Source organism: Salvelinus namaycush, chromosome 31 (genome assembly GCF_016432855.1).
Source record: "Salvelinus namaycush isolate Seneca chromosome 31, SaNama_1.0, whole genome shotgun sequence".
NCBI lineage: Eukaryota > Metazoa > Chordata > Actinopteri > Salmoniformes > Salmonidae > Salvelinus > Salvelinus namaycush.
In genome coordinates, this window is record NC_052337.1 from 44,080,678 (window position 1) to 44,097,151 (window position 16,474).

Here is a 16,474-nt window from a genome sequence, read left to right on the forward strand (position 1 = left end):
GCGCTGCAGGGCTGCGTTCTTGGAGACAGGAGTGTGTGTGACAGCATACAGGCACTATACTCAAGTCCCCAATTGACCCCTCTGGTCATGTGCTGGGGGTTTAAAGACAGGAGTGTGTGAAGCTATGAAGCTTTTTGGTAACTGACCCAGTCCCCCCTCTGTTGCTATTTTTAATAACCTCTGCATCTGCTCCCTCTGTTGCGTTTGGCTCGTTGGGCCTGATGGTTTTCGCACATTCCTAGCGGTCACCGAGGAGGGATTTGGCTCTTGTGGAAGTTGAAACGGACAGTCCTGGCCAGGAGGACATGTTAGTTAGTTAGGCTCTCTCCTAAAAGCCTCCACCTTCCTCGTAGTGAAAATATTTCTACGCTCCGACTGAACATTCCGTTTCAGTTTGGATGAAAGTTTCCTTGGGTTGGCTTGGCGTTGGTTTCTCCTGTCTGTGTATTGCGAGTCCATGACCCTGAATCGCACTCTGTTGCAGATGCATTCATAATATCTTGTCTTCAAGGTTGGACATTGTTTTGGGACAAACAGACCATCGCTGAACCTTTGTTTGAGTCAAGTGAGTAAGGCGTGATGACCGAAGCTTTGAGACCAGTGAGGCATGGTGACTCTAAGCCAAAGGTTATCTAAATACACAGATCCCTGTACATCATAAAATAGAGTTTAATGCAGCCTTTATCTACCTAAAATTTCACTCAGAACTTTCAGTTAAAAGGTTCGGACTCCTCCAGAGAATAAACGTCTGCTGAGTTGAAGTAAAGTCTTCATGCTCAAGTAATCTCTTTTAGTCCCTGTCGATTACTCGCTTTAATACAGTGTAGATATTTGATGATCCTTGATTTTCCTCTGTGCGTTTCTGCTTTCTTGACAGCTTATTTATTTTCCTCGTGGTCGTGACCTTGCAAATCGTATTCCCCCTCCCCCCAACCCTGAGGTAAAGTTCAGGATGACAGCATCCAAAGAGGTGTGTTTTTCAACCTGAAGAAATCATCTTGCAGAAAGAATACAGGACAATTGTTTTCAAATCAGCTCTCTTGCTGTGTCCTCTCTCTCTGTCTTACCTAGAGTAACTAGGCCAATATGAGCAAACTCGAAGCTCTGTTACATAATGAAGACTCCATTTGTTTTTCGACCGTCTCTTGTATTAATTAATTCAGCACACAAAAGAAGCTGACGCAAACAGATACCTCCAATGCAGTCACTATATCCTAATTGTGTGCAAACTTCTACTTTTTCCTTCGAGCCGTATTGAGAGTGAAGACCGAGCTGGCTGGCTGGCTCCTGGCTGAGCTTTCAAGTACATTTTTTAAAATGTATTTTTTATCTGTAACATGAGAGATAAAAACAGCTGGCTTGATGTTTTGTCTGGAAACCCTGTGCCATTTACATTCCAGGCGCACAGAGCATGAGATGGCTGGTCAAAACCCCTTCTCTCCCACACTCTCTCCCAACTTTCTTCCCCTACTCAGAGAGAGCTCTTACGCAGAGCTCTTAGACTTACCCAGAAAGACTCACTGCTGTAATCGCCGCCAAAGGTGCTTCTACAAAGCATTGACTCGGGTGTCAATACTTATGTAAATGAGATTTTCTGTATTTCATTTTCAATAAATGTACTAACATTTCTAAAAACATGTTTTCATTGTCATTATGGGGTATTGTGTGTAGATGGATGTGTGAGAACCCACATCGATTTAATCCATTTTGAATTCAGGCTGACTAAGTCAAGGGGTATGAATACTTTCTGAAAGCACTGTAAAACCCCTGCTCGTCTGGCCATATCGACAAATACACCGGACTAGGAACCTCGGTCTTTCCTGGGTCTTTTTAGGGAAATAGAAAAGGGAAATAGAAAGGGGATACATAGTCCGTTGCACAACTGAATGTATTCAAACGAAATGTGTCTTCTGCATTTAACCCAGCCTTGATCAACGTCGTCGGCGCCCGGGGAGCAGTTGTTGTGACGGTTAACTGCCTTGCTCAAGGGCAGAACGGCAACATTTTTCACCTTGCACACTCGGGGATTCAAACAAGCAACCTTTCGGTTACTGTCCCAATGCTCTAACCGCTTGGCTACCTACCTAATCATCACTGCTTGTCTGGCTATTCGTCTAACTATAACGCCCGGTTATAGTACAGCCCACGGTCTGTCTTTTTACCCCGAGGAGTGTTTTTCTCAGAGAAGGGCTGGAAGTAAAAACTCAAACTGAACTCCCTGGCCCTCCCTCGGTTATGGAGTGTTGAGACTTGGGGACGCATAGTCCTGCTGGAAACCCCAAACTGGAGGAGAGCAGACCAAAGCTCCCAGGAGGAACAGCTGTATTCCATATGCGTTTGTACCATGATTCCGGCCGGGTAAACGTAATCACACCAGACCCAGGCAAAGTTTATCTTTAGGAGAGGGAGAAAGGAAAAAGAAAGCTGTGTGGAGAGAGGGGGAGGAGTTCTTGTCGCCATTTTATAATTTTTTGTGTTTTTCTTCTTTTTTCCCCCTTTTTTCTGTGTTCAGTGTGTTTCTGTTCATCTTAACTGTCTGACCACAGTTTGGCTCATAAAACAGGATTTTTGAAGTAGACCAGTAGAGATGCTTAGTTGCACTACACTATATATGCTGGGTAAACCATTATATTATTAGGTTTAGGCCCTAACGACTGAATTGTTGAGATTATACATATAGTGTGCTCCCTCCTTTTTATACAGTTTAGTACTCTCCGTTAGTCAACACTTCTACAAACATCTTTCGGTGTGCGTCAGCTCATGCTTTTTACCATTGAAGAAGTAATTAAGCGATAAGGCACGAGGGGGTGTGGTGTATGTCCAATATGCCACGGCTAAGGGCTGTTCTTATGAGAGGTCGACCGATTTATGATTTTTCAACGCCGATACCGATTACTGGAGGACCAAAAAAAGCCGACATCGATTAATCGGACGTTTAAAAAAATATATATATATATTTGTAATGATGACAATTGCAATAATACTGAATGAACACTTTTATTTAACTTAGTATAATACATAAATTAAATCAATTTAGAGTGACACAATTTCCCTAGTTAAAAGAAATTCATGTTAGCAGGCAATATTAACTAAATATGCAGGTTTAAAAAACAACTTGTGTATTGATTTTAAGAAAGGCATTGATGTTTATGGTTAGGTACATTGGTGCAACGACGGTGCTTTTTTTTGCAAATGCGCTTGTTAAATCATCACCCGTTTGGCGAAGTAGGCTGTGATTCGATGATAAATTAACAAGCACCATATTGATTATATGCAACGCAGGACAAGCTGTATAAACTAGTAATACCATCAACCATGTGTAGTTAACTAGTGATTATGTTAAGATTGATTGTTTTCTATAAGATAAGTTTAATGCTAGCTAGCAACGTACCTTGGCTCTTTGCTGCACTCGCGTAACAGGTGGTCAGCCTGCCACGCAGCCTACTCGTGGAGTGCAATGTAATCGGCCATAAATGCAGATTACCGATTTGTTATGAAAACTTGAAATCGGCCCCAATTAATCGGCCATGCCAGTCAGTCGACCTCTAGTTCTTAAGCACGATGCAAAGCGGAGTGTTGGATACAGCCCTTAGCCGTGGTATACTGGCCATATTCCACGACCCCCAAGGTGCCTTATTGCAATTGTAAACTGTGTACCAATGTAATTAGAGCAGTAAAAATACATGTTTTGTCATACCCATGGTATACGGTCTGATATACCACGGCTGTCAGCCAAATTAGCATGCAGGACTCGAACCACACAGTTAATAATCAACATTAGAGAATAGACTACAGAGATGAGAATTGACAACATTCTGATTCTAGAGACCTGCTGTGATCTGTATAAATGTCACTGTTAAGTGATGTACTAATTAGCCTGCTGTCACTATCTTTGAGCAGGGGGGGAAATGAAATATTAGGAAGGTGTTTGTAATGTTTGGTATGCTCATTCTATATGCCATTTAGCGGAATTTTTATCCAAAGCAACTTAGTCATGCGTGCATTCATTCAAGTCCTGGGAATGGAACCCACTATCCTGGTGTTGCAAACACCATGCTTTACCAACTGAGCTACAGAGGACTCTGCTGACTTCATGTCTCTCCAACAGTCAGGAAGTTCAATTGGTTTCCAATGCTTGGGCGTAGTTAAGAAGTAGCTGAGGCTATGCTAGTCCTGCATGTCCACTCCACGCCTATACATTTTTGTAGATCTGATCGTGTTACTTAATAATGTTCAAAGGAAAGAAAGGCTGGTAGCTGCAGGGATAGAAGCCCTGGAGACGAGTAGGTGGCCTTCCTCACAGCACACACAAACACACACCGAGCTCGCTGCCATCCAGGACCTCTATACCAAGCGGTTTCAGAAGATTCCGCTGTTGGTGTACACCTGGTGTTTACGAAACGTGCCAAATAAAACCACACAAACACACACACTGTTATCTACCCAGTGGGAGGAAGAACAGCACTCCCTCTTTACACTTTATTGCAGATCCTGTACCCACTTAGCAATTGCGGACTGCACCTTTAGCCCACTGCATCGTGCCCTCGGCTGAGTCACAACACCAAGAAGGGTAGATGGCCTTTCAGTTCTGTTTTCTCAACAATGTAGCCTGTCAGCTTGATAAAATAACAAAACAGAAAGCAAGGCCCTTTGCCAGATCCAGATATATTCTTTGAGGTAGGCTTAGTTAAAGCTGCAATATAACTTCTTGGACGACCCGACCAAATTCCCATAGAAATATGTGTTTATAGATCTGTCTCATTTGAAAGCAGGTCTAAGAAGCGGTGGTTATGTTATATGTGCGCTATTTCTATGCTTCCCATTCTTAAGTTATGTTTTTGCGTCTTTTGGTTTTGTACAATAGTTGAAAATATACTTTATTTCACAGCGGTTTAGATGGTACAGTGATTCTCTACACTTTGTCACAAACTGAAATTACACACACTATTTGAATTTTAGCAACCAGGAAATGGTGGAGACGGAGCAATTTCTCCATATTGCACCATTTAACAGCTGCTGCCAAAATACCATCGTTGTCTTTTGTAGAATTATTATTATCTATGTCTAACATGCATTTCCACGGTAGCTGTTTAGAGGCTAGCTACTATGTTAAGTGTTTGAAGGGGGACCTTTGATGCTCAAGATTAAGATCATCACAGGTGCTGCTGTCCATTTGTAGCTGTGTGTTTGAAACATCAGAAGCATTCCTTGTTTTATAACATGCTCAAGCTCTTTTGATATACGAGTTTTTTCCGAGAGCTCATTTTGGCTCCCAGTAAGCAGTAAGACTGACAGTGAAATGAATGATCACATTGAAAGTTCTTCCAAGGAGCCCACAACCAGTTGTGTGTTTGAATGAAATGTGCAAATGCAACAAAGTCAAACATATGTATAAAAAAAAGAAATAAAAAAAAAGATATATATCAATATATTTTCCACAGTAAGTTATTTTGTTAGATTGAGTTGGTGCAGTCGGTTTAGTTTCACAACAGTCCACCGTATCTCAGCTCAGCTGCAGTGCTGGCTGGTTAGCTCAGATATGCCTGAAATATCTGCACTGCGTTTTCTATCTGAGGAAATGGTTATCATAATAACTAGGCCATCCAATGAGACTGAGGAGCCTGCTGTGAGCGTTCACACTATATTTATATACTCCCCCTTCTGAATGTGATTAAGTGCTTTTCTTAAGTAATAACTAACTGGAAGTGTTGGGCCAACTTTTGCTGTATGCAGAATATTTATCTGCCGAGGAGTCGCAGTTAAAGGTTTGAGTGTTGGCGTGTATCGACTTACTCCAATGTAGGTAATGAAATGTAAATTGTTTTCTATGGCAACTACTCTCTTTTCAACAGAGTTTTTAATAGATGTTTCCTCCTCCATCTCCTCTCCTGTAGGACTAATAAACTCAGCAAAAGAAACGTCCTCTCACTGTCAACTGCGTTTATTTTCAGCAAACTTAACGTGTAGATATTTTTATGAACATGATTCAACAACTGAGACAAACTGAACAAGTTCCAACAGACATGTGACTACCAGAAATTGAATAATGTGTCCCTGAACAAAGGGGGGGGTCAACATCAAAAGTAAGTCAGTATCTGGTGTGGCCACCAGCTACATTAAGTACTTCAGTGCATCTCTTCCTCAGACTGCACCAGATTTGCCAGTTCAAGGATGTCTTCCTTGTAATGCTCAGCGTTGAGATTGCCTGCAATGACAACAAGCTCAGTCCGATGATGCTGTGTGTTACGCACGCCTCTGAGAAGGAACGCAACACCCTGCTGCAACAACTCCCCGTGAAGCAAAAGAGGTATGAACTGTAGGTGCGAGAAAAGACGACAAAAGGCAGAATACTATGATTTATTTCCTTTACACGGTAATATGGGGAGAAGGGGCTGGACGGAACCAAAGCAAAGAAAGTAAATATCAAAGCTCCCCCTCTCCTTTCTAACCACTACTTACCTAACTTAGCACCACCTGGTGCCCTAACCAAAATACAGGGGGTGGTCCGCCCAGGTCTTACCTAGTGTGCCTAGACAGTGAATATACTACGGATAAATGTATGCCTCTTGCCTAAGCACTCCCTAGGTGCCTTCCCCTTCCCCCCTGGGAACAAATGAAACAGAATAACAAACAATTACTCAAACAAACTAAGAAACCAAAGACATCAAATAAGCTCTCTGAGCAACAATCTCACACAGAACATACCAACTGCTCCCAGCAACAACTAACACAGTACATACCAACTACCAACATGCTATAACCCTCAGCCATCAACCTCCTCTCTCAGCAATGATCTATATAACATTTAATCTCTCCAGCAATGATCTCAGCCTACAATGATCTCAGCCTGCTTATGATCTCTCTCTCTCTCTTCTGAACAGAACACTGGCTTTTATAGCTTCAGAAGGCATTGGTAATTAGAGACAGCTGCGTCTTGACGAGGGGGCGGGGTCAGCTCTCCAATCATCAATTGGGGCCGACCAATCAGCTGCTTGGGGAGAATTTCAGGAAGCCATCTCCTGAAACACACACACTCAAATACAAACTACAACACAGAAACTGGGGAACGTAACATTGTGACACCGCCCCAGACCATGACGGACCCTCCACCTCCAAATCGATCCCGCTCCAGAGTACAGGCCTCGGTGTAACGCTCATTCCTTCGACGATAAACACGAATCCGACCATCACCCCTTGTGAGACAAAACCGTGACTCGTCAGTGAAGAGCGCTTTTTGCCAGTCCTGTCTGGTCCAGTGACAGTGGGTTTGTGCCCGTAGGTGACGTTGTTGCCAGTGATGTCTAGTGAGGACCTGCCTTACAACAGGCCTACAAGCCCTCACTCCAGCCTCTTTCAGCCTATTGCGGACAGTCTGAGCACTGATGGAGGGATTGTGCGTTCCTGGTGTAACTCGGGCAGTTGTTGCCATCCTGTACCTGTCCCGCAGGTGTGATGTTCGGATGTGCCGATCCTGTGCAGGTGTTACACGTGGTCTGCCACTGCGAGGACTATCAGCTGTCCGTCCTGTCTCCCTGTAGCGCTGTCTTAGGCGTCTCACAGTACGGACATTGCAATTTGTTGCCTTAGGCATGGTGCAAGGAGGCATGAGGACTGCAGATGTGGCCAAGGCACGTTCTTGCAGATGAGCAGGGACCCTGGGCATCTTTCTTTTGGTGTTTTTCAGAGTCGGTAGAAAGGCCTCATTAGTGTCCTAAGTTTTCATAACTGTGACCTTAATTGCCTACCGTCTGTTAGCGGTTAGTGTCTTAACGACCGTTCCACAGGTGCATGTTCATTAATTGTTCATGGTTCATTGTGCACGTACTTTTGGCCATGTAGTGAGTAGCTATCTCGTTCTCTCTCCTCTTCTATGCTCTCTCATTTTTCCAGCCCAGACTCTATCTTCAGTCTCTTATTGCTCTGCTCTCTGAGTAATGCTTGGCTTTGTTTCTGCGCCACGCACTAGATCAAAGCTGCATGGACTCTGACTGGTCTGTTGGTTGTCATTGACAGTTCTTTTCTTCACAACAGTTATTTTTCAGAAGAATTTCTCTAGCTTTTCTTTCATAACAGCTTTGCCTCTGGCATTGCTAGTGTCACTAAATCACTTACTCCAACCAGGCTTTTACTGAAATGTCATGTTTAATTATGGAACTAGCTTAACTTCCGGAGTTTTACTTCCTCCCCCACATCTCCATGGAGACGACTGTGTAATTGTATGGTTCTGTTGCTCTTTGGGTTATTCTTTATTGGATGCTCCTTAGTCTGGTCCCGGATCGATGTTGTCCTGCCAACAGTCGTAACAATGATGACTATAGGAGTTGGCAAAATGGCACAAACAGATCTGAGACCAAACGAGATACTCCCCAGTCTTAAGTTAAGCTGTTTTTGGCAGTGGCAAAAAAAATACCGAACTCCTTTAAGAGTTGTTTTTGTCAAATGAATACACGGAAAAGCTTCAGTAAGACTAACATTAGACGATTTGGTCTCTGTATGCTTCTGTGGTAAGCTGTACATGAAATATGGTCCTTCATTTAGATCATAAATAGCTGGACCTTTTTTTAATTCGGTCATAAACAGCTGTTCCTTTTCGGATCTAGAGGTTGTCACATTGAATGACCGACAGTCTGTGATATGAGTGTTGGATTGAAGCGTTTGTTTTTAAGAGTAGGCCAAGACCATATGTCTGCTACTCCAGCCTTAATGACTATAACAGAGCCCAGTTTGGCTACAGATCTCTCTTTCTCTGTCTCTCTCTCTCTGGTTTTATAGTACCGTAGCCTACTTATTGCTCCAGCTGGTGTTGCCTGTGGGGAATGAGTCAAATTTCTCACCTCGTTATATTTCGTTAGTGCGTGGCACTCCTTTTTGGTTGCCACACTGTGGAAATGTCAGGGGGTACTCCAGGTGTCCTTTGACTGTTTGGGGTTGCTTGAGGTTAGGCTACAACGTTAGTTCAGGGAGTGCTGTGCACTGCGAAACCACGCAAATGATATATGCCATTCGCTGACTGACTGTGTCACGTGTCGCTGAAGTCTCGGACTTCAAGGCTCGAGTGTACTGTGAGCGTCTTTGAACGTGTGGTGTGCAAATAAAGTTGGCGTTCAACAGGAAAGTCAGGAACTGGACAACAGTTAACATGAAATTTAAAAGTGTGTGCATTTAGGCTTGTTATAGGCATATCTCTATTTACTGTGCCCCTTGATGCCCCGAAGCTTGTAGAAAAACTCCCCTTTTATCCGAGGTCAAACTTTCTCTAGCCTGAAGTCGTTTCCCTGTCTCGACTGCCCTTGCACGACAAGCGAGCAAGGCCAGACGGGCTGAAAAGGAGCGCTCTCTCTCCTGACTGATGATAATGACACGTCTGAACGGTAGTGGCTGGGGATGGAGAGATATGTTCTCTGTATACAGCAGGCTGGATGTAATAACACACCAAACCACAGTCCCCCTCTGATGGATCCGAGTTGATCTCAAGCATGACCAAGGCCACACCTTACTCATGAATAATGTGTATCTTTCTCTCCCTCCTCTCTCTCTCTCTCTCTCTCTCTGTCTCTGTCTCTGTCTCTGTCTCTGTCTCTGTCTCTGTCTCTCTCTCTCTCTGTCTCTGTCTCTCTGTCTCTCTCTCTCTGTCTCTCTCTTTCTTTCTTTCTCTCTTTCTTTCTCTCTTTCTTTCTTTCTTTCTCTCTTTCTTTCTCTCTTTCTTTCTCTCTTTCTCTCTGCAGGCTGCCAATGGCTACATCCTCATGTTTGACGTGGTTGGAGGAGGAGAGGACAAGTATCTTTATGAGCCAGTCTATCCCAAGTGAGTACTCAACTCTTTCCTTCCTGTGTTCTCTCCGCCCACTTCCATCTCCCCCCCCCCCCCCCCCCCCAGAGTCAAATGTTGAAGTTCAAAGTACAACAACAAAGGTCAACTGCAGCAGGCAAAGGACCTGCTGGGGAAGGAAGGGGTTAAATGTGGATGTTCATAGCTAGCAACAAAGACCAACAATGCTCCGTCACTCATAGCTTAGGACAAACCCCACTGTGTGTCTACACATGGCATGTTATCACAATTCATTTGCCAGGAGGTCTGAGCAATAGGCTGTAGTTTAGGACTGGACTAGAGTTCAAAGTTAGCCACAAAGGTCAATGTTGTACTCTAGCAGGCAATGCTCAGTCACTCGGTGTGAAACACAAACCCAACTGTGTGTGCTGTCTACACAATGTAATAATGAGTGTACCAGTCAGTGGGCCTGAGGAAAGGGCTGTAGTTCAGGACATCATTGCATGTCGAAAGGCCTTGGCAAATGTCAGGACTAATTAGATTAACCATTAATGCTGTGGATGACTGTGCAATGTGCTCTTCACCAGTCATATGCTGAAACCTCCCACTGTTATAACACAGGGCACAGGGGTGTGTGCATGGGTGTGTCATCACCACAGCCACTCTGAGCTCCACAGGGAGCCCAGTCGTTTAAATTGATGGCCTATTTTATACAGAGATATTGGCACCGTAGGCAATGTAACCAATCCTAGCCCTCCTTTTACTTGTATTATTGCACATCCTGCAAATTACCAGCAGAGGTCGACCATTTTCACATTCACTCTGTTGGTAGTGCTTACAAGTTGGATCATAATTCAAAAAGTAGCAGAGATCCCACTCTGGAACTTTGATATGCACATAGTGTATTGTGTGTGTGTGTGTGTGTGTGTGTGTGTGTGTGTGTGTGTGTGTGTGTGTGTGTGCAGTTTATATACATGCATAAGGGCGGCAGGTAGCCCAGCGTTTAAGAGGTTGGGCCATCTGTCGATGTACCCTTGAGCAAGGCATTTAACCCTAATTGCTCCTGTAAGTCGCTTTGGATAAGAGAGTCTGCTAAATGACTAAAATGTCAATGTACACACACACACAGTATATACATTGCATTCGGAAAGTATTCAGACCGCTTGGTTTTTCCCACATTTTGTTACGTTACAGCCTTATTCTAAAATGTATGAAATTATTTTTCCCCTCATCAATCTACACACAATACCACATAATAGACAAACTAAAAACAGGTTTTTAGAAAAAACAGAAATACCTTAAGTATTCAGACCCGTTGCTATGAGACTCGAAATTCAGCTCAGGTGCATCCTGTTTCCATTGATCATCCTTGCCATGTTTCTAAAACTTGATTGGAGTCCACCTGTGGAAAATTCTATTGATTTATATAAGGTCCCACAGTTGACAGTGCATGTCACAGAAAAAGCCACGCCATGTGGTTGAAGGAATTGTCTGTAGCGCTCTGAGACAGGATTGTGTCGAGGCACAGATCTGGGGAAGAGTACCAAAACATTTCTACAGCATTCACGGTCCCCAAGAACACATTAGCTTCCGTTAGCAAGATGGCGCCGACGGAGATGGTCGCCTCGCTTCGAGTCCTTAGAAAACTATGCAGCATTTTTTTAATGTATTATTTATTACATTGTTACCCCAGAAAATCTCAAGTGTTATTACATACATCCGGGAAGAACTATTGGATATAAGAGCGATGTCAACTTACCAGCAATACGACTTTCCCGACGCTGATATTTTGATCGTTCCACCACCCAGGACAGTGTATCTAATCCCAGAAGCCGACCCAAAACAACGTTGCCGCAGAAGAGGCAGACTGAGCGGCCTCCTGGTCAGGCTTCGTAGGCATGCACACCGCCCACCGCTTCCAAGTATACTACTCGCCAATGTCCAGTCTCTTAACAAGGTAGACAAAATTAGAGCAAGGGTTGCCTTCCAGAGAGACATCAGAGATTGTAACATTCTCTGTTTCACGGAAACATGGCTCTCTTGGGATATGTTGTCGGAGTCGGCCCAGCCACCGGGCTACTTCATGCGTCGCGCCAACAGAGATAAACACCTCTGGGAAGATTGGTGGGGGTATATGCTTCATGATTAACGACTCATGGTGTAATCATAACATACAGGAACTCGACGTTCTTCTGCTCACCCGACCTAGAATTCCTTAGTCAAATGCCGGCCATATTATCTCCCAAGTGAATTCTCGTCAGTTATCATCACAGCTGTGTATATACCCCCTCGTGCAGACACCACGATGGCCCTCATGGAACTGCGCTGGACTCTATGTAAACTGCAAACCATGTCCTGAGGCTGCATTAATTGTAGCTGGGAATTTCAACAAAGCAAATTTGAGAACAAGGCTACCTAAATTATATTATCATATTGATTGCAGCACTCATGCGGACAATACACTCGATCACTGCGACTCTAACTTCAGCAATCCATACAAGACCCTCCCTCGCCCTCCCTTCAGCAAATCCGACCACGACTCCATCTTGCTCCTACTGTCTTATAGGCAGAAACTCAAACAGGATGTATCTGTGACTAGAACATTCAACTCTGGTCTGACCAATCGGAATCCATGCTTCAAGATTGATTTGATCATGCGGACTGGGAAATGTTCCGGGCAGCCTCAGAGAACAACATCGATCTATATGTGAGTGAGTTTATGAGGAAGTGCATTGGAGATGTTGTACCCACTGTGACTATTAAAACATACCCTAACCAGAAACCGTGGATGGATGGCGGCATTTGCGCAAAACTGAAAGTGCGAACCACCGCATTAACCATGGAAAGAGGACTGGGAATATGGCCAAAATATAAACAGTGTAGTTATTCCCTCCGCAAACAAACAAGCGAAATATAGGGACAAAGTGGAGTCGGTATAGGGGCAAAGTGGAGTCGCAATTCATTGGCTCAAACACTAGACTTATGTGGCAGGGTCTACTGGCAATCACAAAAAGAAAACCAGCCACGTCACGGACACTGATGTCTTGCTTCCAGACAAAATAAACACTGTTGCCTGCTTTGATGAGCCTACACGGAGGAGGTGAGGGCACTCTGTAGTGTCAGGAAAACAACCTCTCACTCAACGTCAACAAAACAAAGGAGATGATCATGGACTTCAGGAAACAGCAGAGGGAGGACCCCCCCCCTATCCACATTGCTGGGACAGTAGTGAAGGTGCAACGTTTCAAGTACCTCGGCGTACACATCACAGACAAACTTAAATGGTCGACACACACAGACAGTGTAGTGATGAAGGCACAACAGCGCCTCTTAGGCCTCCTGAGGTTGAAGAAATTTGGGTTCTCACCTACAACCCTCACAAACATTTACAGATGCACAGTTGAGAGCATCTTGTCGGGATGTATCACTGCCTGGTACGGCACCGCCCTCAACCACAAGGCTCTCCAGAGGGTGGTGCGGTCTGCACAACGCATCACTGGGGGCAAACTACCTGCCCTCCAAGACACTGTTGTCGTTGATGATCATTAAATGTGAAGACTGTATATTATCAAATCAATTCTCTGTGTAATTTTAATTGCACGATCTAACTAATCCTGTAATTTTAACTAGAGTCAGGGAACCATGGGAACATGTTTAGAGTTTCAATTTCCCAAATATAACTCATATCTTATCAAAACAGTCGAGTATTAATGAATTTGACCTCATCAGTCTCATTACTGGACATCGCAAACCCTTGGATATCTGCACGAACCCTAGCATAGAATCATGAATCGACGATGTACAAATTGGCTTGATTATTTATTAACTAACTTAATCAATCACAGAATTACATAAACACACACACAAATAGGTCATACATTGGTTACTACATGATACAAAGAAAAAGTTCCTAGCGGACGAAACCGATATGACTGCTTGGTAGACAAAGGAAAGGGGGTGGGGACCACTCGAGCGGGAAACTCATAGAGGATAACTACATTCATTGCTAATACTTTGAACATGAACAACCGCTCATTCGAAAATAAATTCCAATTTACATATTTCCGAGTGTCTGCCTTTTGTTGTCCCTCTCTGCGATTGCCGGTCCTTCTGCTGGATAGTCAGTCGACAGAGAACCTCTGATTTGTCCACCAGAGATCAAAGTTGTAGGTTGTTAGAATGGTTACTTCAGAGTATTTAAACAGCTGCAGTCTGAATAGTTTAGTTTGTAGATGTATTCGCCATTTCAACGTGGGAATGCTCTCCACGTTCTCTGGTCTTGTCCTCTGGTAGAGGTGTAGTTCTTAACCATTTCAACATGTAGCGTCAGCTCCATGTTTTCTGATCGAATGTAAATGTAGTTGGAAGTGATTTTATACTCTGGTGAAGAAGGGGCGGTTCTATGATGCCTAATGTGATGTCTGGGCTCATGGGGGTGTGGCCACTGACTAGTTAAAACGTTATATGTAAACAAGTATCTTGTTGAGGAGGCCAACATCACATCTTCTCACAAATAGTTTCATATTCAATCATATATTTTACACAACCATCAGATGCAAATCCCATAATTGAGAATTTTATATAGACGAAGAAACAGTAATGTGTGTCTACTGTCCTTCATGAGGTCACCAAATGAAACAAACTCGACATGACTGTTCCTTGATTTCCCACCGACCGGTTCCACATTCTGAAAAATATAAATATTGTTTCATTCTCAAATTTTGGGAATGTAGAAGTTTGTGGGATCAGCCTCTTTGTTCCACTGTGAAATCCTCTCTTCTCTTACTGCATGTCCAAAGGGGAAGAGGGTCTCTTCCAAGAATTTACGACCTGTCGTTAAGTAATAAAACTGTGGAGGGAGATAGGGGGGGTGGGGGCTATGATCCGTCGTGACAACACCTACAGCACCCGATGTCACAGGAAGGCCAAAAAGATCTTCAAAGACAACAACCACCCGAGTCACTGCCTGTTCACCCCGCTACCATCCAGAAGGCGAGGTCAGTACAGGTGCATCAAAGCTGGGACCGAGAGACTGAAAAACAGCTTCTATCTCAAGGCCATCAGACTGCTAAACACCAGTCAATAACTCAGAGAGGCTGCTGCCTACATAGACTCATCACTGGCCACTTTAATACATGGATCACTAGTCACTTTAAACAATGCCACTTTAAAAATGTTAACATATCTTACATTACTCATATGTATATACTGTACCTTATACCATTTATTGCACCTTGCCTATGCCGCTCGGCCATCGCTCATCCATATATTTATATGTACATATTCTCATTCCATCCCTTTTAGATTTGTGTGTATTAGGTACTTGTTGGGGAATTGTTAGATTACTTGTTAGATATTACTGCACTGTCGGAACTAGAAGCACAAGCATTTCGCTACACTCACATTAACATCTGCTAACCATGTGTATGTGACCAATAAAATTTGATTTGGATTTGATTTGACCCTTTAATGGAACAAGTTTGGAACAACCAAGACTCTTTGTGGAGCTGATCGCCCAGCCAAACTGAGCAATCGGGGGATAAGGGCCTTGGTCAGGGAGGTGACCAAGAACCCGATGGTCACTCTGACAGAGCTCCAGAGTTCCTCTGTGGAGATGGGAGAACCTTCCAGAAGGACAACCATCTCTGCATTACTCAACCAATCAGGCCTTTATGGTAGAGTGGCCAGACAGAAGCCACTCCTCAGTAAAAGGCACATGACAGCCAGCTTGGAGTTTGCTGAAGGACTCTCAGACCATTAAACAAAAATTGTCTGGTCTGATGAAACCAAGATTGAAATCTTTGGCCTGAATGCCAAGCATCACGTCTGGAGGAAACCTTGCACCATATCTATGGTGAAGCATGGTGGTGGCAGCATCATGCTGTGGGGATGTTTTTCAGCGGCAGGGACTGGGAGACTAGTCAGTATCGAGGAAAAGATGAACGGAGCAAAGTACAGAGATCCTTGATGAAAACCTGCTCCAGAGCGATGGTTCACCTTCCAACAGAACAACGACCCTAAGCACACAGCCAAGACAAATCAGGAGTGGCTTTGGGACAAATCTCTGAATGTCCTTGAGTGACCCAGGCAGAGCCCGGACAGTAACCCAATCGAATATCTCTGGAGAGACCTGAAAATAGCTGTGCAGCGATGCTCCCTATCCGAAGAATGGGAGAAACTCCCCAAATACGGGTGTGCCAAGCTTGTAGCGTCATACTCGAGACTGTAATCGCTGCCAAAGGTGCTTCAGCTAAGTTCATGAGTAAAAGATCTGAATACTTACGTAAATGTGATATTTCCATGTTCTTTTTTTATTAGCAAAAATTTCAATAACTGTTTTTGCTTCGTCATTATGGGGTATTATGTGTAGATTGATGAGGGCAAACTAATTTAATACATTTTAGAAATAGGCTGTAACATAACAAAATGTGTAAAAAGTCAAGGTCTAAGTACTTCCCAAATGCGCTGTATATAAACACTTTATATATTTATATATATTCATGTTTTATATTTTCAACTATTCATTAAAAAAATAAAACATTAAAAAAATAAAACATAAAAAAAAAATTGTGCTACTCCTATTACAGTGCAAGTGGTAAAGCTTCATATAACACCAATTTTTGCTTTGTAGCGCCTACAGATGGAACATTATGGAGTCTTACCCCTCCTGTTGTGTACGTTTCATGTTAATTCTGTGTTCCCGGT

At 43.5% G+C, this 16,474-nt stretch overlaps 1 protein-coding gene across 1 annotated transcript in view; it reads left to right on the forward strand.

The window, feature by feature from the left end:
* The window catches only part of LOC120025845 (guanine nucleotide exchange factor subunit RIC1-like), a 67,316-nt gene that overhangs the window by 32,470 nt on the left and 18,372 nt on the right, over nucleotides 1-16,474 (forward strand). The window contains exon 3 of the mRNA XM_038970543.1: nucleotides 9,726-9,805. Coding sequence (XP_038826471.1) covers nucleotides 9,726-9,805 — 80 coding nt within the window. The remainder of the gene's footprint in view (nucleotides 1-9,725; nucleotides 9,806-16,474) is intronic.